At 38.6% G+C, this 22,670-nt stretch overlaps 1 protein-coding gene across 33 annotated transcripts in view; it reads left to right on the top strand.

The window, feature by feature from the left end:
- The window catches only part of LOC111246975 (cell adhesion molecule Dscam1-like), a 146,202-nt gene that overhangs the window by 63,902 nt on the left and 59,630 nt on the right, over nucleotides 1-22,670 (top strand). For 23 of the 33 annotated variants that reach the window (XM_086982528.1, XM_086982527.1, XM_086982529.1 and 20 more), the window contains 2 exons: nucleotides 20,225-20,353; nucleotides 21,683-21,820. In XM_086982528.1, coding sequence (XP_086838654.1) covers nucleotides 20,225-20,353; nucleotides 21,683-21,820 — 267 coding nt within the window. Of the gene's footprint in view, nucleotides 1-714; nucleotides 870-1,054; nucleotides 1,334-3,095; nucleotides 3,253-3,431; nucleotides 3,738-6,578; nucleotides 6,796-6,975; nucleotides 7,252-8,055; nucleotides 8,209-8,337; nucleotides 8,614-9,302; nucleotides 9,536-9,683; nucleotides 9,960-10,557; nucleotides 11,097-11,284; nucleotides 11,567-11,680; nucleotides 12,445-12,597; nucleotides 12,889-14,378; nucleotides 16,294-16,424; nucleotides 16,701-20,224; nucleotides 20,354-21,682; nucleotides 21,821-21,869; nucleotides 22,140-22,670 lie in introns of those variants that run through there. The other 10 variants (XM_086982549.1, XM_086982547.1, XM_022797449.2 and 7 more) reach the window with 10 other exon arrangements.

The following is a 22,670-nucleotide window of genomic DNA, read 5'->3' as shown; positions in this document are numbered from 1 at the left end:
ATCAGGCTGCGGACACACTGCGGACACACAGACCGTTGAAGGCGCCTGCTGTTCTAACGTTATCAAGCTTTGTTCGATATTGAATTGTTCGGTATCAATTGAATCGTATACTGAGCTGAGTTTTAGCACTTCACCATGAACTCTATCGCATTCACATCGCGTAGTAACGATTTTTTTGTAAAAGCGTATTCTTGTGTAAATATTGATCCTTAATGGAAAATTGACGTAAAGCATAGGGATAGAAACCGAAATCATTTCAAGCATTGCGCGCGTAATTTTGCCATATATGCAATGTTTATGTTAGCCAAAGTTGGCGGTACGAGTTGACTGGCGGCGCATGAACACAGAACGGGGCATTTTCCTTTATTGACTGAATTAAAGAAGGTGGATGTACTGCAACTGCAGTGTTATTATGATTTTATTATATATATATTTATTAAAATCTCATTAATGTAAAAGTTGTACGCCATTTGAAATGATAGCTTGTTAGTCTTAGTTTGTTTGCTTGTTAGATACTCACATATCGCAATACATCATTTACTTCACCGATTGAAATGGGGCATTTTTCGTGTTCACGATTCTGTGTTCTGCGGTTAAATCTTTTTGCTTCGCGCGCTAACCTTGTCTGCCGTGTTCAAGTTGACTGGTAACGAGGCTAAAGTGACAAGCATTAGGCTGCGAAACCGAGTAGGTATATATCTCTAGCTGCTTTAGTCGGCCGTAGACCTTCGGGAGACTAATTAACTGTGATTCGATAACATGTTTACCGAGCTGTGTTAACTGTGATGTGGCAAAAATGAGCTGTAGATGTTTTTGCAATTGGATTTTGTTTTCTGTTGTTGCTACAACGACAGTTTTCTCTGAGAAAGGTACGGTACTTCATAGACACCTCGGCTGTTTGATATTTAGTCCATTACTTTGAAGTATAAGTATATTATATTGTGTTCAAATGCGACTTGTTCACTGGAAATTCCAGCGCATTCTACCGCGTTTTTCTAAAGTCCCTTCAGTGCTATTAGGAATCTAAAAATTGTTGCGCGTTCAATTGGTCTAGATGCGATTCGACTGTCACCGATCCGCGCAAAGAGCGTCCGCGTTGGCGAGCGGATAGCATTCACATGCTTACTAGTCAAGGGCGATGACGTCAAATTTTCATGGGTTAAAAACAGTCAACTTCTTCGAAATTATGGACACAATATAAAAATACTTACTGATGAAGAATCATCGATATTGAAAATTTCTAACGTTCAGGTTTCTGATGCTGGGATATACGCGTGTGTAGCTAAAAATCCTTTTTCCGAAGCGAAAGTTACGGCTGAACTCAGCGTTGAAGGTATATCTTCCCGAGCTTGTCAAGTTGACCTAACAAATAATGTGAGTTAGCCATGTTTAGTTGTGCGCAGTTACTAAACGTAAACATAAATATTTGACAACAACAGCAATAGCTTCACAAAAATGACCAGGGCGTGATGATATAATGTTCGTAACAAAGAGCCTAGATTTACTGTGTTATACTGTTCACTGTGGCTTAAATTTGGGGGCACCCCTTTGCAAATTTTAACCTCGCTATTAGCTAACCAACAAGCCAGATTTTCAAAATAGTATATGAATGTATTTACCAAAATACATTTTTCTATTATTATTGTTGTTAATTGTTCACTTATTACTAATAGTACTATTCGAATTATGGCAATATTAGCTACATCTTCTGATATATTAAAGTGAATAATTACGTGCGGATAGAACTTGACGATCATGTAAATTTAGATTCTAGGATCATCTTCATTTGTTATCATGTGCATTACCAACTCCTAGCTGCAGTTTGTTTTAGCATGTACGTGAAAGTGACGCTAGAGTCGAACAGACGAAACTTGTGAACGTCAGCTTGAAATGTCAAATAATAAAAGTTCTATGACAGTCGAGGGCAACAGTAGAAGTCGCGTATTTAGATTTCGTTGGTCTTGGAACGAAGATCATCCGGCACTAAGACACCCACACCTAGAAACAAGACCATGTTTTATAATGGTTGTGAGGTTTGTCCTGATGTGTGTCGCAGCCAGCAGTATTTGTGCACGAATTAACAGATGGTGAAGCTTTTTCAAGTCATTATGGTGATCGCTGGCACTTCGGAAGAGAATTTATTTTAAAATGCGGATTCTATGTGAAGCCTTCACAGCATCGTTACTGTTGTTAACATTGGGAAATATTTACAAAAATACTTCACTTACTGATACTTTACTGCCCAAGAAAGGCCATGGACCATTTTTTTGAATTGCATTTCATTATTACTTCATACTTACTGGGTTTTAAAATAGAAGCTCGCTTCGTTAACGCGTTTCCAGTACAAAGAAAATAATGCGGTTGTACCTGTAACGCCATTTTTAAACTACATTGAGTGTAATAAACGAATGAAGTCAACGTGAACTTCCATTGCAGATACGCTTCGGGCACCAGTAATTTTCTCAAAGGTAAAGCACTATTTAACTGCGTCTTCAACAATTAGGCTTGGAGCGCGAACTTCAGTTGAACTAGAAAGGCGTATTTACTGCGAAGCGATAGAAAAATAACAACTGCCTCTGATGAGAAAGTATCGATGCTTAAAATTTAAAATGTTCAATTCAGTGATCGAGGAAACTATACGTATATTGCTAAGGGTGCGGGGTCAGAGAGGTGTCTATCCTAAAGTTTGTGTATCCTATAGTTGCACGAAAATTATTGCTGAGCACAAATCGCATCATTAATGTTAATGCTAAGAAGGCCAATCAACTAAGTTTTGTATTATGTAGAATTGCTTTTAACAGTGCACCCTCAAGCTTGTAATTAAGCTGAAACGCAATGCATTCGAGTAACTCATAGCTCCATTTGGATTCGGGAACAGACAATTATTAATCTATTCACAATATAATAACGTAAAGCTGAGTCGAATTTATTTAACATAAGGATAAGGAGAACAGGGTGCCGGAAACTATATCGGGTCCACTGTGCATCTGCTTACGAATGGCGCGCTAGTATCGTTCCCATTGGTAAGCTACTCCAAGAACGAGGCTAGCATCGACGACTTAGCATTATGGCGATGAAATGTTATCCTCGGTCAGTTTAGTTCTGGTTGGATGAAACGCATTTGTAGTTGGACCGATCTGGAGAATCGTTCGGTGTTCCATGGTTCGTTCAAATGTTTTGAAAACTTTGTAAAAATGTGTCCTCGGATATTTTTCACATTAGCGATTGTCCTATTGATCTCTACACAAAAAGGTACGCGAGCTTTAGAACACTGATCGTAAGTCGCAACCGTACGTTTTTTGCTGGTCGATTGATGCGGTTATACCAAATCAATGTGGACATATGTTAAATACAAACAAAATTGTTGGTGCAAAAAATTTGATGTTTGACTGTATCAAAATTCTCGATTATTGTCTGTACCGTTACCGCAGTTCTAGGTAGCACCATAAGATTAGGTGAAATCAGCCCAAAAAAGGTGAAAGTCGGGCAAATTGCAGCCTTCATGTGCATTTTGAACGGGGGTTCAAACGTCGAGTTCTCTTGGATCAGAAATGGTCGCTTACTGAATAACCATAGCCAACGAAGTGGCGATTCGGGCCGAATAAAGATCCTCACTGACGAAGAATCATCGATTTTAAAGATTTCTAATGTCAGAGTCAGCGACGATGGAAACTACACGTGTGTTGCAAAAAACCGACTTTCGGAAACCAGAGTTATAGCCACGCTACATGTTGAAGGTTCAAAGGTTTAGAAGGTTAAATTCACCCAACCTATTTGTTGTAACAACGTTTCTAACCCTAAATGCTCTTATGTTGAATAATAGTAAGCCAATTTTAGATGGTGACAAATTATCTGGTATTAGTGATGATAGCATGTCTCTTCTGCAAATAATAGTAGGGAAAGTGTATTTGGAACTCGTGCGCTTCTTCCGCATAAATAAATAAATATACATCTGAGTACTGAGCATAATAAAGGTAACAGAGCGAAATAAAGATTAAAAAAATCTATTCGACTCATTTCCATCAACAAGAACGGCGCTGGCGTTTGAAAGGCCTTTGCGTAATGTTTGCTTATCAATAATCTATGTAGAAAACACCGCCTGCCCCCGTTCAAATCTGACTTAACTTACCGCTGACGTGTACGTATAAAAGAATAATTACATATTGTGATTAAGATTAAAGATTTAATCCACAACGAGTTATAACGACATGAAGCATTGGCTACCGAAATAGATCGGTATATGTTGGCGGGCTAGCTTTAGATCCTGGAGACTCTTGCCTGGTACGAGGCTGTTCTAGCAGCAACTTGCCAAACAAAACAAACACTTTAATGTAATAATGAAGGCTGTTATGTGTTAATGCGTACTAGCATACTATAATTAGCACAAGTATCATCAAAAAGGGTCGATATTGGGCGAGTAGCAATGTTTGTATGCGAGCTGGCGCGGGAAAAACTTTGCGTATGTGTGTTATTTTCTAGTCGAAGTTAGAGAGCGAGAACTATTTACCGTGCAGACAACTATTGCTGCCTGACAAAAAAACAGTTCATCCGAAGCAAGAACAGCGGTTCTGTTAAAAGTGGAAGCCATTGTCAATGAGTGAGATTTAGAGGCTGTATTTGCATGCACAAGTAATTATCTTGTGCATAATTATCTTCATATGAAATATTTCCTTGATTTTAGCCTTATCAATTCTACCGAGCAAATTAGATGGTTTTATATAAAATCATGTTGCTGCCCAAAGTGTTCGACTTGTTGGCTTTTGGGAAGAACATAATTAAAGCACAATATCTCTAACAGTAATGTCTGGGTTACGATTTTACAAAAAGAAAGCGCCAAACGTACAATCTTTCGACTATGCTCTATTAAAAATTTAAGCTTGCGGGGTTTAAAGGGAGTGAATTTAGCAAATTTAATGGATCACGGACTTTCATTCAGGAAAAACTGTGCGCAAGATAAAGCCAATCGATTAAATCCTTATGGTTTTAGGGGATAAATCCTGTCTATTTTTTAGACCATAATGTTAATTATATTAATGATGAACCGATGGCAGAGACTTTTTCTTTTTCAACGTTTCAAAGTAACGGCTCGCCAGCCACGAGGCTGCCAATAACATGTCTGTGCTGAAATATTATCGAATGTACAGTTGTACATTTTGAGTAAAGATTGTGCTCCGCAACATGGGTTGTATAAAAAAAACTGATCGTAAAATACAATATAGGAGACTATACTATACACAATATAGGCTACATGATATTTGACTTTACGGCTATTATAAATATAATGAGATTTTCACTTTCACACATATGTGGTGTGTTCAGTAGCAAAACAGGCGCGGGGTAAAGCCCGCGGGTGTACGTGATGATGGCGGATGTTAGCCCACTTCAGTAGTAGTTACGCTTGGCGAATTAATGAATCCATTAAGTAATTTGTCAAGTATGGAGACTATGAATGAGAATTAGACTGAGTTTAACGATCAGAATGTTGTTCGAAATTTAGCTACGATAACTCATAGAAGCTCAAGTAGTTTGTAGTTAAAAAAAAAAAAGTAGGACGTCATTAAGTTCCACCAGTTAAATTTTTGCAACCCCTAGAGATTACGTTGTTATCAATGACGAACGTAAAAAGCAAGAATTTACATATAATCAAAAGACTACATCAACAGGGAATACTGCGATAACCTCGTATGGAGAGATCTGAAGCCCTGAAAATTTGATTTTGTTCGCTATCTTCCGATAAAGTAAGCGCTTCCCCGTTTTAGTTATGATGTAATCAATATGTGTGCTATTAGAGTGATGAGGTGCCGCGTTCTGAAGGAATTACAAAACCCTGTTTTTAAACATTACAGTGATCATTTGCATTTCTGTTGTATTCGTACGTGCTAATAGACAGTTTTTAAGATAACGCTATGCTGAATTCCCTAGAAAATAGAAGTACCAGAGCTGAAACCATACATACGCTAGAAGATGCAAACGCCTGTTGTAATATCAATGGAGATACACGGGTAAAAGATGCAAATAAATTATTGTGAGATCCTTTTTTGAGCCGGTAAATTTGAAAACATTTCAGTCAAAGACCGTTCCGAGATGGGAGAAGTATCGGCTTCATGTGTGTGGTGAGAGGTGGTGGTACAACCGAATTACGTGACTGAAAAAGGAGCAATTCGTGAAATTTCGGGTAAAGGTTAACCCTAACTATTCAGTATTAACAATTCGAAATGTTAACCAAAGAGACGCACGCTATACATCTATGTGGCTATATATCTATATTTTTAGAAGACCAACTTCAACAAACACACGGTTGAAAATAATTGTGGCTATAGATATACACACATATTAAATCTATTGTGTAACGTGTCTTTCGTGAATAAGTTGAGTCAGGTGCTACAACACTGATACCCCTCTGTTGCAGACCGATTTTGCCCCGTGCCCATTTATGATATTTCTTCAGTACAGTAGTATGTAGCACAAGTTCCTCAATGATTGCAAGGTTTTAATAGACAAGGTATCGGGGTGCAATATTGATGCTCAATATTTTTCATTCCCTAGTTTGAATATGACCGCCAGTGTCTCGTATACGTAGGCCCAACTCTCTGGTGACGAGGTTACTGTAAGACTCCCGAGTCGTATAATAGTCTTCAGTCCTTGTTAGTCCCGAAGTAGTGCTAGAATGTGTGCTCTCTCAAGATAGAACAATGTATGCTGAGAAGAAATCAGGAAGGATTATAACAGTCAGTTCACTAATATTTTCATTTCTCGTGACAATTTTGGGTTCGGGCCATTTTACTCATGCAACCGGTGAGTTCCCATACGCTAAGCTGCAGGCGGTTTAGATTGAAATTACTGTTTATGCCGATGGTCCGTAGAATATAAGCGCTGGTTGTTCTTCGATGGAGATCACGGATACATGTATACACAAATAGCATATATGCACCGGAAAAGATGCTTCGTCTAAACGGCAATGTGTGACATTTTTAGAGACAGTACAAGTGGAAAAGATTCCAGCTAAAACAGTGCGAACTGGAAAGAGCGCCAGCTTTACATGTATCGTAACTGATGGTGAAGCAAGCGAATTTCTATGGTTGAAGGGAGGTCAGCTAATAAAGCAAGACGCAAAATTTAGAATTAACATCAATCCCGAAAATTCGTTGTTAACAGTGCGTAATGTGGACCAGAACGATGCTGGGATATATACATGCGTGGCGAAAAATAGCTTTTCAGAAGATCGAACAACAGCTATCCTTCGAGTTGAAGGTAGAAAATATTGATGAGTGTCAATTATAAAAGAATGCTGACTTGTTTTTGCAATGTGACAGAATCGTACATGCTTTTGGTAAGTCGATGCGTTTATCGCTGCACTTTAGATTGTGATTCTCAGTCGAGATACCCGTCATATCTTCTTGAGGCTGAACTGATTGTACGAGCCTCAGTAGAACCTAATTGTTCTCAGTTGTCATATGAGGTATTGTAGACACAATCCAACGAGAGGAATTGTTTGGTTACGTAAATATGAAACTCACAAGATAGTCGCTGCGATAATGCTTAGAACGTACAAATGTACGTGTATATTCGTGGGCTTTCTTACAGCAAGTAAGCAAAGGTGCTGTATTTAATTTATATATTATTATACTTCGACCGTTAAGATACAATAATAGAATATGCATCTCATGCTGTAGCATGCTATAGAGAGAAAAAATATAGGTTGGAACAGACATTTGTATAGAATACTATTATTATTAGTGCATTTTTATATTTCATGCTTTTAAAAAAGAGAAAGCAAACATTTTTCTATGATATGGTCATGATGGGCTTTTATATCTGTTCTCGATATGCGGCTATAATGTTTTTCACTCTGTTTGGCTGGCTTGGTTTTTTTGTATTGCAGCATATTACGGTTTATATGCACTATATTATAAATGTTTGGTCTAAGCGAGATTGTACTTCTGTAGAGGAGTTTGAATGTACGCGCTAGAACCTCCCGTAGGGTAACGAAGCGCTCTGGGAATGAGGCTACGACAACATTGAAAGCTATGAATACATTTTCATGTTCAGTTTGCTTCGTCACACGCAATGTTATACTGTGTGCTTTTACAGCAGAAAAGGTGCAACCGAGTCAAATAAAAACCGGGATGTCGTTACATTTTGGTTTTGTGGTCTTTACGATTTTCGTGACAATTTGCTCTGTATTAGTCAAGTTTGCCAATGCCAATGGTGAGTTCTGGCTATTGATATCTTTCGGAAGGATTGCTCTGATGCTTGAGATTGAACCAGATTTTTTGTCATTTCTTTACATACAAAACAGAGAATAACATATCGGATTGTTGATTGATGAACTTCAAGATCCAATTCAGTTGGAGAAAATCCAGTCTAAAACGGTACGAAAAGGAAAGAGTGCCAGTTTTATGTGTTCTGTGGCCGGTGGTGACGCTACGGAATTTTTATGGTTGAAAGAAGGACAATTGTTGCAGCAGGATGAAAAGTCAAGGATAATAATTACTCCTGAAAATTCTGTTTTGACGATTAAAAATGTGGATCAAAGCGACGCAGGGACGTATGTTTGTGTTGCTAAAAATAGCTTCTCCGAAGATCATACAAAAGCCATACTTTCAGTGAAAGGTAATACATTTTTACAACTAAATCTGTAATAATATTTATGCAGGCAATGCGTCCGCTTTTTGATACCGAAATAAATAAGCCTATTTTAATTGCAATCGAAAAAAAAACAGCCCATTTAAATTATAATAAAAAAAACATCCAAAATATCACTCTACTATTGCCTTAACATCTTTTCACCAGAAATACCATGTCACAATATCATTCAGAGAACCAAGATAGACACAAATTATGATCTACCTGTTTGTTTGTAGTTGTTAAACAAGAAACAATATAAAATCATGTCCTTGTTGGCGCCAATGGAAAAACCCTAAAAAGAGCAAAGTAAATGTTTTTTTACGAATTTACAAATGCACCTCGCTTTACTCAACCTATATAGTCCTATTTAATCAATGCTCACTGGAGGGAATAACCCGATGGCACGGCGGCTAGAGAGCCAGTAAACACCTACATGCAAAACGGAATGGATTGCGAGTGGTGAATAAAAGTCCATAATTTACGGTATCGGCCTCATGGCATAGCATATTGGGAAAAATCAACAACGCCATAGCATCTATGTCCGTAATATGCAACGGCACTCTTTAGAATTAGCAAACCTTGCTATTTACACAAACAGCACAGACGTTTTGAGAATGAGGAATACATGGCACACTTTGTCGTCTACATGTTAAAATATGAGCGCCCTAGTCTCGCATACGCAGAGGGCACGATATGGGAGCAAGGCTACGACAATGGTTAGATCATTTGGAATCTCTTCTTACTCAGTCATTATCTATTCTGCATTGTCACACCGTAATGTGAGCGTTGTAAGCAGTGGAAGTTATGTCAAAGGAACATGCAATAAGGGTGTTTGTACACCTTAACTCTGTGGTTTTGACAGTTCTTATGACAGTTTGCAGCTTAAGCAGATTTACGCACGCTAACGGTGAGTTCTGTGTACACGATATTGAGAATAATTGGGCCAGAATTGGAGGCCTGGGTCGACGACAATGCGTGCGTACATGGAGTAATTGAACCCGAAAGTACCATGACGAAACATTTGCCTTATACGAGCTGTTATGTGAAATTTTTAGAGTCTATTCAGTTGGAAAATATTCAGTCAAGGACGGTCCGAACTGGAAAAAGCGCCAGCTTTACATGCACTGTGGTAAATGGGATAGCGATTGAATTTCTTTGGTTGAAGGAAGGACAACTGATTCGACAAAATGAAAAATATAGGATAACCAGTCACCCTGAAAATTCATTCCTGACAATTCGGAACGTCAATCCAAAGGACGCTGGTTCATATATGTGTGTAGCGAAAAATAGTTTTTCAGAGGATCGAAGGAGTGCAACACTTAGGGTTGAAGGTATTCATTAGGTGCACATTCGTATTTGTCAACGCATAAAATGTACATATATGTACAGTTCTATTTTTTTATTTTTTGGTGGACATGATCACATATTGGACAAAAAAAGGTCGAACATGAAAGTGAATGCGATGTTTGTATGTAGTAAAATGAAGCTGCGTAAGTTGTCTTACTTATTATAACACGATAAGCACATGTTTTCTGTTCTGCTTATTGAAATAGATAAAGCAGAGACGTTATATAGCAAATTCAGGACCAGTTATAAGCTGGCTACAAACTTATCTATTAAAATGATGTTTACTGACGTTAGTATTGAATGAAATAATGAATATGTTATAAACGACATGCGGAGCGCTGATAGTTAACACTAGTTGAATACAAAAAAACATCGGGTGCTTCAGAACGTTGAAGATATCGTCTGAATTGATAAAAGAAGTTTAGTTTTCTACATTCATTAAAATTATCCATGTGCAGATGTACTTCGCATAGCTACAGGTTTTCTATTGGAAAATATATGCTAGATGAAGCATATGCTACAATGCTCTATATATAGTTTTGCGTGCTGTAATAAGTTACATGAAACGCAGAAATAGCGATGTACATTTTTGATGCTATAAGTCAGAGACAGTTTGTTTTTATATATTTATTGTGATGGCAGCCCTAATAAAGCGGGATACTCTCTTTGACACCCTACGGAAATTTTGAACGACCTATAAATCCGCCCATAAATGGCAGACTTTGGTAAGCCAAAAGCTTGTCTTCTCACATACATTTTTTATTGAAGACTACTGAAGGCAATAGTCTCAATTACGCTTACAATTAAAGAATAAATCCATTGGAAAGGCCTTGTCATGTTCACCTTAATAGGAGCAACTACTACGATAAACAATGAACATGGCAAGTTTTTAAATTTTACGCGCTAGGCAGGGTGCAATGTTATCCTCTTCTGGGGACGAGGCTAAAATTGACTAACGAACGTTAGCACTCTGCTGGGAAGCATCGTTTCGCACAATCAAAGTTTTAGGCTTTACCGCTTTTGTTTGTGGCGTGAGCGAGTGCTGAAGATGCAGAATGAACATTTATTGACGTTAACACTTATGCTAGGATATCATTTTTGTCGATGTTCTGCCGCGAATGGTAAGTAGACTCTCCTCGACCTAGATAGAGAAATAATTTTTACTACCCTAATGCTCTTACGTGCCAGTTTAGTCGAGGTGTAGCAATTATAACACACGACTGTAAACTACAATGGTAGTCGAAAAGCACACGAGACTAGTACAATAATATCTTTAAAAAAAATTGAAATTTCCATACGATTCTTTCAGACGCTATTAAGCTCCTTGAAATTCCATCGAAAGATTTAAAATCTGGACGAGTGGGCACATTCGTCTGTGAAATATCTGAGGGTGATGGCAAAGACGTTGAATTTTCGTGGATTTCAAGAGGCCGTCTTCTCAGAGATGGACATCGAATTAGAGTTATAAGCTCGGAAGAATCGTCCATTTTGAAAATATCTAATGTGGGTCACAATGATAGTGGAAACTATACTTGCGTAGCAAAGACTAGACGCTCCGAGGCCCGTGTAACAACTCGACTGCGTGTGGAAGGTTAGCTGGGATCGGCGGCGTTAAAGCTGCACTGTTGTTTATTATATATAAATTGTCAAAAACACAGAGCTTCTAAGCCGCGGAAATTTTGCATAGATTATTGCATATTCTGCTTAATGCGAGCCTATTGAAATTCCTGTGGTAAAAATTGAAGTTATTTTGGTCAGTGGATAGAGTCAATGGTGTCTTATAAAACAGGAATACCTAAGGACAAATAAACAAAGTGATACAAATGACCTATTTATTACACAGTGAACCCTCAATAATTAAAAATTGTCGACATTTTTTTTCGCATTGTTTTATCCAAGCCCAGCAGTAATGTTCAATATTTGAACCCGCAGGTGTTATTGAAAAAACAACCTTTCCAAGGTCCTAATCAAACCGATCTATTAGAAACGCATATTGTTAGTTGTGCGTTTCACACTGTGGCTAACCAGTTAGAGTTGTGTGCACGGAATAAAATTTCAAAAATATTGGTAAAAAAACAGGCGAACTTATTATAATAAGTCGAATACTTTAATTGTCAGATCATTATTCTGGCTGACTAATGATACTAAGTGACTTAAGTAATGGTAACGTATTTGAAACTTTACCGTCTCTGAAGGATGCGACAGCCAAACTACATTTACCGAATGTTCAAGGTTTGGCGCCCTAGCCTAGCTGCACTCCCAACCAAAGTCTGGTAATGAGACTTTTCTAACCACCTTTGATATCCCGAACCACCAAAAAGCATTGATGCCCGTTCAGACTGATGTATTGAATGTGCTGTGTGAAAGCATTTGTAACGATGATTATATTTTACTACAATCTAGTGCGCCAGTATTTTTTAGTGATCATTCTTCTAATTTGTGGGTCGCGCAGCAATCTCGCAACCTGGGGTAAGCAGCGCTTTTCATGTTCCAGAAACGAAATACTTGATGCAGTTCATGTTCTCGGTTAGACAAATTCAGTGTTTCTTATAATTTTAGCATGGTCAGTTTCTCTAAATGATGAAGTCATATATTCCGAATGAATTTCAATATATTGGGCAGATAAACTCGATAGAGGAAGCATTCGCCTGATGGAAATTGGGTCGAAAAGGTTTAGCGTGGGCCGAATGGCGACGCTCGTCTGTGAGCTCACCCAGGGCAAAGATGCCGAATTCTCCTGGACAAAGAATGGGCATTTACTCAAAGATGGAAATCGTATTAGAATTCTAAACGATGTTGAATCATCGATACTGAAAATCAGCGGTGTGAACAATAGTGACAGTGGCAATTATACATGTATTGCAAACAGTGCAGTCTCAGAAGGCAGAGTTACAGCACAGTTGGCAGTTGAAGGTTTGTCCAGAGGAACGCACCCAGAAACCTAATATGAAATAGTGAACATGTGAAGTTCGTTGGTATTAAATAGTACTACTATATCAATTAGATAGACATTTCAAACATCAATCTAACGTTTCCATACTTGCGCATGGTATGAGGCAAGGCTTTAAGGTACCATGAATTTGTTTTGACAAGTTTGAGCGGACACAATGTTACGCAAGACTTTAAACCGGGAGAGTCACATGTTTTTTTTTTAGAGATTAGACATATCCAGTACGGGATTAGAAAAACGGGTGGGTATCTATTTATCCGTTCTGCCGGCTACATTATGATTTCTAAAATGTAATGTAACACAACACAGAACTGCGTGGTATACTCATATTAATATTTAGCATCGAACTAAAGCCGTATGTTCAGACCGAGTTGAACCTTTTCAAAACTCTTTTCAACCTTTTTCAACAAAGTTTCATTAACCAGACCTAAATGCGTACGTTTTACTGTAAATTACGACAGTAAACGGTATTAGTTTTATGTAGGAATAGCATTGCCCCTATTAAATTGGAAAAAAAAAACAGGAAAGACATGTTCGCTAAACCGCGCGTGAACCACGCACGGCTTATCCAAAAATACCTATTCTATCCTAGACACCCATGATCTAGAGGAATGGGAGCGAGGCTTTATCCTGAGACGCTCAGTTGTTATCAAAGGACAAAGAAGGGCGATGGCCGAAAGAGAACGCCATGTGAGGTGCTTTTTGTTCATTGATTTATTTATGTCCGTTTTGCACACAAACATGGTATTAAGCATATCATCAATCCTTATTGGATTTCAGTCGTTTGATGAATTGTTTCAGCTATAGGTACGAACCACAAACTTGTCCATTTTTTATTTCCAAATTAAGGTATCACGCGTCAGTTTAATGCATCGCCGTCCTGTTTTCAATGCTTTTAATAGACGTAAACTATAATAAAGCAAATGTTAGGTTCTGCAATTATAATTCCTATATGTTATCTATTTTCATTTAATAAAAAGTCTGATAATTCACTACATAACGACAGATGTATTCTTATGGTACTGCCTAGATCCTGCGTAATTTCAACAAGGGAACGCAACATTTTCCCTAAATTTGGAATAGCACCCCGTTTATTAATGCTATCTATGCACGAAGTTTGACAGAAAATTTATATGAACCGTATTTTAGAACCTATTCACTAAGGAAAGCCTCGGCCGGAAAGCCTCGGCCGGAAAGCAGGCCGCACAGTACACTTCGTCTGTACAGCTATCGCTAGAAATGCGACGGAGTCGGTTTCATGAGTCAAGGAGGATCAGCTGTTAAGGAGTGGCGTTTCGAGATCATGATAAACATTATCCTGATTACTCTGTGCTGAACGTTCAAAATGTAAACCATAACGATGCTGGCAGGTAAATGTGCCTAGCAAAGAATCCACATTCGGCACAAGGCATTGTCTAATACATGTGGTTTTCCTTTCGAGGGCTCAAACCCTGAAAGATCTTGGTTTCAACATCGGCTGTGTTCACTGCGGACTGTACCTTTTATACAGTTATTATTCACTCTAATAATTCAGTTTATATACACCTTGACAAAGTCATTCAACCAAATATTCATTTGGGGCCAAAGCTAATACAAATTATTGAGTCGAACAGATTGATTTTTGATTTCATAGATAGCTTGATCGATGGATCGATGACGTACACTGCGTGAAAACCGATGTAGGTGACTGTTGTAGATAAGCTACGCTTGAAGCGAGCCATCAAAAAATTGTTTAACGCGTCAATGATTCGTAGAAAACATATGGTAATTGTATTGTTGTACCAATATCCGCAAATTTGCGTCAAACTCTAGATATCGATCGTCGAGCCTATGGGAATAAGACTATCGTACGAACAACCCATACAAACGGAACAGCTCAAAAACGTTAACGAGAACTGAAATCCGTTTATAATACCAGACGTGTCGTATGTGGAAATACGTTACCGGGTGCTATTATTCAGCTAATAATTGCACTGCCGCTATCGGATACATCATTGTCCAACGGTAAAAAGCTGAACGCCAGTGTCTACGATTGATTGGCTAATAGATTGATCAAGGTTCGCCATGTATCTCTTTGCTTTCAGTAAAGGTATACAGTTCCCACTTATTTCTTGCGATGCCTCAGGCAGCAATTGGGGGGCCATTACTCATATCGAATTGCATTATATCGTATCTAAGGTAAATTAAGTTTTATGGATGATGAAACGCTTTTACCACTTTAGTTCACGTCAAATACTGCACGGACTTCGATTATAATGAAACACTCCGTTTTCGACTCATAGTACATTTTTCATTAATGAAGTAGACTAAATAACCGAGCTTCTTTTAATAAAGCATATTACGAATTTCCAATATGTTAACGATTGATGTGAATTGGTAAAATCGGCCTTCTAATATCTGAGAGCAAATTCACATTGACAACTTCCACCCATCACAGTGAAGGCCGGACAGACTGCACTCCTTGACTGAATTATTTTCGCTGGGGGTGTCAAAGAGTTCTTGTGGACTTATAAAGGCCGATCGATCAATAACGACACTGTCAAACATGTGATAAATATTAATTTGGATATTTTCATGTTAAACATGCGAAACGTGAGTCATAATGATGCCGATAATTACGCAGTAAAGAATTCTCGCTCAGAAGACCGGGTCAGCATTGTTATGACTGTGCAAGGTACTATGAAAGGAAGCCAGCTTAAAGCGAGCGGCAATGAAGATAAAGCTTCAGTTCATTGGTGTAATACTCATTGTTTACTTCGACAGAAAGAAGGATTGGCGTGTTCAATAATCATACTTATTTACTGATAGAACAGATATGTTTTATGAAAGAGAAGATCGAGGCGTTCATATTATGTTTATATTGATACCTCGATCTCATGATTCATGGTACTGGTGCTAAAGGATACACTTTTAGAATAAGGTGAAAATATCCGCGGCGTTTCTTCGATACACGCATCAGCTACCGTATCTTATTGAGCCAGCTCAGGGTAGAACAGATATAACAAATTTATTCATTTATGTAGTTCAGCTTTTACCTGTACCAGATTACCCAAATGCGGTTCCTGAGATAGCCTATTTTGTTTAAAGCATCTTGAACTCGAACCTCTAAGCGACGGGGATTTGTCTTGACTATATGTCTGTCTTAAGGCTTCCTATTCGATTTGATCAAAACTGCCGCTGTAATCTCCCTAGCCGTAACTTCCAAGCGCTGGGAGCGAGGCTATTTGAACCCAACTCACATATACTCAAGGAGCCTTCATTGACGCGCTCCTTTGATAAAACGTTTTCGGGTATGATGGCGTCACCACTTGCATCTACATTTTTAGTTACGTGCACTTTATGGACGAGTTGTATTTCCATCAGCACCGGTGAGTGTTTTCGGGAGTTTTTGTTTGTAAAAACACTATATTGTATGCAACAGAATATACATTCAGACATCTGGAATATCTTCAAAAACAGTTCCGTTTGTGAATGGCTTATGGTCGAATGTTTAATACAGAAACGGTACAGTTAGAAAAGCTAACAACTCAAAAGGTGCGCGTTGGCCGGGTGGTGAATTTCGTCTGTACGGTGCTTTCGGGAGATGTTACGGAATTCCTTTGGGCCAGAGACGGTCAGCTCATTCGAGATGGCCGAAAATTCCGTATTCATGATAATCCTGTAAGCTCATTTCTGACCATCCGCGACATAGAGGCCGGTGACGCTGGCAACTATACTTGTGTGGCTAAGAACTCATTTTCAGAGGATCGAGTTAGCGCCAGACTTATTGTCGAAGGTATCTGTTACTAGTGGATATTTTCTATATTCCATTGGTTTAAAGCACTAGGCATAAAGATATGATTAAACGAAGTGGTAAACACATGGGAACGTTGCGCTTACGTCGGATATACAATCTAACAGAGTACCGCATACGATGACTTACGCGATAAGAGCGTTTATCATGTCAGAAGCTACTATCGGCTTTCCCAAAAATTATCCGTCACTTCAAGGTTTCGAACTGGTGTCGTGGTTATCGGTTTATTCCTGGTACAGTTAATAGGTGCGCTTTGAGTGTTTGGAAATTTATTATATCATTTACACTGTTCTGTTTTCACAACGTGTATTATGGCTTTGCAAAACAAGAACGAGTTAAGGAGGATCATATGGGGTACATAAATTGAGAACAAATTCTACTATCGTAATGCGTTTGCTCGGGATTGACCGGAAAATGCCTGAACTGCAACACATCGCTAACCCCCCCCTCAGACAGAGAACTACAAACACAATAGAAGAAAAAGAAAGTCACGCTGAAGAGATTCGGTTGTGAAGTACAAAAGCAGTATAGGCATTTTCTGGTGAATCTTCGATATACTTATTTTTTTTTGCTCATGAAGATACAGAAAGAGAATTTGGTCCAGGATTTGCTAGTTTTTTCCCGGAAGCTGCAGATCTAATTATCGATCCAGATTTGTTCCAGCCCAAGATATTTGATTGAATTCGACGTATATGCGCCATTACGACTAGCACTGGTAAGGCTTCTTTTATCTGTTCAGCATTCATATGTGTATATGAAATTGTTTGTGATGAAAGTAATTAACGTTTTATTACTGTGCGTTTTCAGGTAAAAGGGTGGGAGGGGTAGCAATAACAAAGATATTTGTAAAAGGACTTGAAGTTGTAACACATCCAATCTGTATTAAATGAGTAAAGTCAGTTTTTTTTTTACTTTGAAAGATTATTGATGCTTAGTCATACTTTATTGCACATTCGACAAGCAAAGCTTTCGAGCTGTAAACGCATTGGGCTATGTGTGACGTTTCAAGTCCTTAGCAGCTGATGTTAAGACACGGCGATGTTACGTTACGTCCGCTGTCTACCATTGCGTCTGTGCATGTACATATCGATACTATCAATAAAATTGCAAATGATTTTTGCAAATGATCATTATCATCACTCTATTGTATGTAGGTATATGCATACAGGATGTTCTCTCAATAGATTCTCTTGCTTAACTTCGTCGAAGTTTGTATATAATATCTAATCGTAGCGATAATGTATCGTGTCCCATTGGTTGCTGCTTATCAACTGCGCCCTGAATTAATCTCATTCACTCTCCCCTACGGATTTAACTGGTTCCTCTGTCTGCCTGTATTTATCAAAGTATCACTAATGATACATGTATACGCAATCATATAAATACGTCGTTTGTTTTGTCGTGCGTACGTCCGCTGATATTACATTTCGTTTCTATTGATCTGTTTTTACTTTAGCCTCTGCCTCGACCCCTCACTGGTGATAATTTTCGTCAATTTTATGGCTTTAAAAGCTAGCCTAAATGACCCAGCTCGTTGCGTGCAGCAGCTTTCGCGTTCGAACTATAGCGCTTCGTTCAGTTCTACATTCGCGAGCAGAGCTCAACCTTCATGGCATTCTTCCATATGAATTGGGTGGGACATGGTTATTACGCATATTTTTGTGTACGTGCTTGTTTTGATGAGTATTTATTGGCTTTCGTAGATTAGTTTTCCTCTTATTACTCTTTGTATCGAAAACAGAAGCTTGTTACCACACAGCTGGGAAAAAATATCTCACTTATTACTGCCTCAATATCTTTCTTACTATTATTGTTAGATTAAATCCGCTAAAATCACTAGCGCTGAATAATACTATGTTCGTACTGGTCTGACATCGACACACGCCTACGTCCTCTTGGGGTCTCATTTAGTGGCGATCACCAGATGGTTTCGAGACGCACTTAGCGACGAATGCCATAGAACGCAATTATTTTTGACCTGTGTACGCGGTGCTATCAACGAGTGAAGAACAAATAATAATAATAATCATAATTATATATCAATAAATTTGTGTTCTTCGATCAGCTGCTCGCTTGAAGCTTTTGCTGCAGGCGTCTTTGGCGTCGGCTGAGAACACAGGAGCTGGTTCACTCGGTCACCACAGTAAGCTCTGATTCAAAATGTCCAGCGCCGTGTAGGATAACCCGTGGTTGTCTTGATAATAAATCGCCTCTTTTCCAGATTTCTTGCCAGCGACATCTCGATTATAGTCCTCTTGCGGTTGATCTTATTCATTCCCTAATTTTTCTACCCGTCACGCAAAGTAAATGAACCTATATATTATACTCGCAGCTTCTTTATCCGAGGGGAAGATTATCGGCTGTTAGTCCCGGTTTCTTAAAGCTACTACTCATTCCTATGCTTACGAAAACGTGTTCGGTCGCTTTCTTTATGGCGAAGTCTTATTACAGGCAGTTTTTTTTTACAATATTCAATCAAAAATTATGGCAAGTTTGGTCCTGTAAACTCTGAATTGAAGAAGAAGAAGAGTACGAGTCCAACCAATATTCAGTTTAGCTATATAATATGTATTGCTGAAAAGGAAGAAGAACATCCTGTATGTCCTTGGTATCGTATGTTTTAGGTAGAACTGCCCAGCGGCGAAGTGCGCGAACCTTGTGAGTCGTACATTTTGGCCTAACACACACACCTGACAGCACAATAACCTATAGATAGTGCTGGGTCAGTTCCTGCGGTGAGGGCCCTTGGTCCTCTACCGCATAGGTAAATTTTCAGGTCATCAATAACTCAACGAAAATCGTAAAGTGCTTTCTTTATCTTTGTAGAATACCACCCCCCAACAAAATTCTGAAGGAAGCTGAGCAGACCCTTATGATATCCAATATACGATTAGAAAATGAAGAAGATTTTTTAACAGTTCTCAGAAGAAGATTTTTAAACAGTTTTTTTTTTTCAACAATTTATAAATAGCCTTATAATACGATGTAATTTACCAAAATTCACTGCTTTGAACTTCCTCCAGAAAATATGCATGCTCAGTTGTTGCTCCACCATAGATATGATTTTTTTGTTAGTTTTTTTTTTTTTATCAATAGTCCTTCTCTATCTAAGGTGGAGAGCATACTGTATTAGGTCGATCAGTGTTTAACTGGAAGTCAGACTGGGTCAGAAGTTCGTATAACAAAGACTAGTCTAAGCTAATGATTCTGCTCAGTTTGATATCGCCACAGAATCCTTTTTATTCATTGTTGATTCATATTATCACACTCTTTGTGTTCATCTAGCTTAAAATCGAGTCAATTCCTTGAAACAATACGTGTCGGAAACGCATTGACTGTGTGAAGTCAATGAGTGTTCATTGGAAAATTCTGTGGCGAAGAATTTCGACCTTCATTTTTACAATTATTTTTCGCTGCATGGTCCCCAAAAAGCAAATCATGTAAAAATCTATAGAAACAACAATCTAACATATTTTCCGCTTGCTCGTGATTCTGCAATCTAATAGGACCTCCGTCATGGGCCAGCGATCTTCAAAAAGAAGTCGTAGCTTCTCTCAACCAACCGCTCAACGTAAAATGCGACGTAATTAGTTATCCACAGGCAACTATTACATGGCAGCGGGTTGATCTCGGAGGTGAGTGCTCAGTGATGAACTATCATCATACGTTGAGTTCACTGTCTACACGTTCATTTCTTCCTTTCAAATTAGAATGAGACCGCAAACATGATCTTCTGGCCAGTGTTTGCTGACCATCTAACGGAACTAACAATGCCTGCACGCAAAAACTTAGTTTATGGTACGCACCAAATAAGTCAATCCAGAGGTAATCTTTAACGTACTAAGAACGCACGCAAGCTATTAGTTATTGCGATTGATTTTGCTTTGTCCTTAGCCCCTTCCAACAGTACAGAGATTATTATTTAAGTTAGTGTCCTTAAATATTCTCCAACACGTATATAATTCTCTACACAGTTTTGACTTTGTTTCTTTTTGGCTACGCAATTTATCGCTCGTAAGGTTTAGTGGCCTTCGGTAAATACTCGGCCTTATATATAAACCTTTCATTGCACTTAAAACCTGGATAAGAACATATTCGGAATTTTGCTATATCATTCGCTTAGGTATTTGCGCAACTTAAACGAATGCATAAAATAAAAACAAAGAAAAATTTATCCGTTTTCACGCTTTATATACATACCGTAAATTCTGCTGCTCGTGGTTGGCTAGACCACGTCTTGCTGTTCGCTTGTTGAACGTACATATTTTGACACATTTCACAGGTTAGGTTGAGCATATTATTGGGATTAGCTTGATATTAAAGAGCGACGGCACCGCACTATATTAATGTACTGCTTTCGATCAGCTACAATTGTGTGTTTAAACTACGTGCCCGTACCGTACATCATCGTATATGCAACCTGTGATGGCTGCTTGGGTCTTCTGCTTTGTTGCTTCTCTTATAAGTTATATGTCTGTAGCTACTTCGTGACTCGTTTACGTGTCGCAGATTCACCGGGCCGTCACAGTCACGAACTCGCGTATTTCCTTCGCTATCACTAAATGTCAATATGGCGACTATCGTTAGCTGTTGTCAACGTGCATACGATTGCTCTAACTGTGCCGTTATAGCTTTGATAGCCATATGCTTTCCCCTCCGACCTTCTGCTTTTTGTGGTGCACGCAGGTCACTGCTTACTGCATAATGTTCTATTCCGGTTTATTTAAACGATGCTAAAAAGGACTGACAGTGCATTTTAGCATAAACCATCAATTGTTTAGCGTTTAACGATTGAAAGAAACATGTCGGGATGCGTATGGGGGCGCAGGTGTCTTGTTAACACGAAGCTAACAGTATCAGCGTAGTGGTTTTCCAAGCCAACGCTGCATAATAATCGAGTACCACAAATGTAGTAAATTGACAATCGTTTTTCTTGTTTTTGCTTCTCTTTTATATGGGCTTAGATAACACGCATCTCCAATCCGAACCGGATGGTACCCTACACTTCTCCAATGTTACCCGAGACGATGTGGGAACCTACAAATGTACGGCAAAAAATACCCTCGGAGAAATTCATAAAGAGGTCAAAGTTGTAGTGCGAGGTAAGGTCTAAAACAATTGAGCATGATGCATGAACGGTACAAGTTTTCGGGTATTTTTGTAAGCAATCTCGTTCGTTGTATGTATGCGTTATTCCCTATTCGCCAATTGATTGCCCCTGTGAGCTCTGCGCGAAATTAGGGAATCCTGCATACATGCACGTCCCGAGACTGGTATGCAAGTTATACACCGAGTTAACACTAACAAAAGAAAAGCGACAAGTTGCCATCATCAATTGACCATGTCCCCGGCTTCGGAACTGGGTCCTGTATCTCCGACGACATTGGGCTTCATCTGTTTTTACTGCTGGTGGGTGAGTCGGTAAGTAGACATTTGAAAGTCCAATCAGAAAACATTATCTCCGACGAGAGGAAACGTACAAGAAGTCGAGACCGATAATGTGCTGATTTTCAATTAGTCTATTCATTTCTACCTTCTATTTCAGATCGGTCATAGCGAAATAAAAGATCTTTGACGATAATTCCTCCTTTCCTAGCGTAGACGTACCCTTCAATCACCGTCATATAGAAGAATGTATTGTTTGACCATATCGCTAGTAAGTTAGAGTTAGATCCTTTTTCGTACCTGTCGAAATATGAAGTTAAATGGTAGGACAAAACCAACAAACACATAGCATAAATGTAACGTCTTACGCTTAGGTTTAGAAATTACAAGTGGATACCTAAAAATGTCGTCTGTTTTCAACCTTTTGGCAGAAACTCTGCACTATATTAGATAGAATTACATTGGTTTATTCGCAGTAGTGACTTCTAAAACAAGACATCCATTTCACTGATTGCATTTTGGTCTTGTATAATCCTGTTCAAAAATTTCTTCCGCGATCGTTCAATT

Source organism: Varroa destructor, unplaced genomic scaffold, assembly GCF_002443255.2.
Source record: "Varroa destructor unplaced genomic scaffold, Vdes_3.0 BEIS01000003.1, whole genome shotgun sequence".
In the NCBI taxonomy this organism is placed as follows: domain Eukaryota; kingdom Metazoa; phylum Arthropoda; class Arachnida; order Mesostigmata; family Varroidae; genus Varroa; species Varroa destructor.
This window is presented reverse-complemented; position numbering and strand designations above follow the sequence as displayed.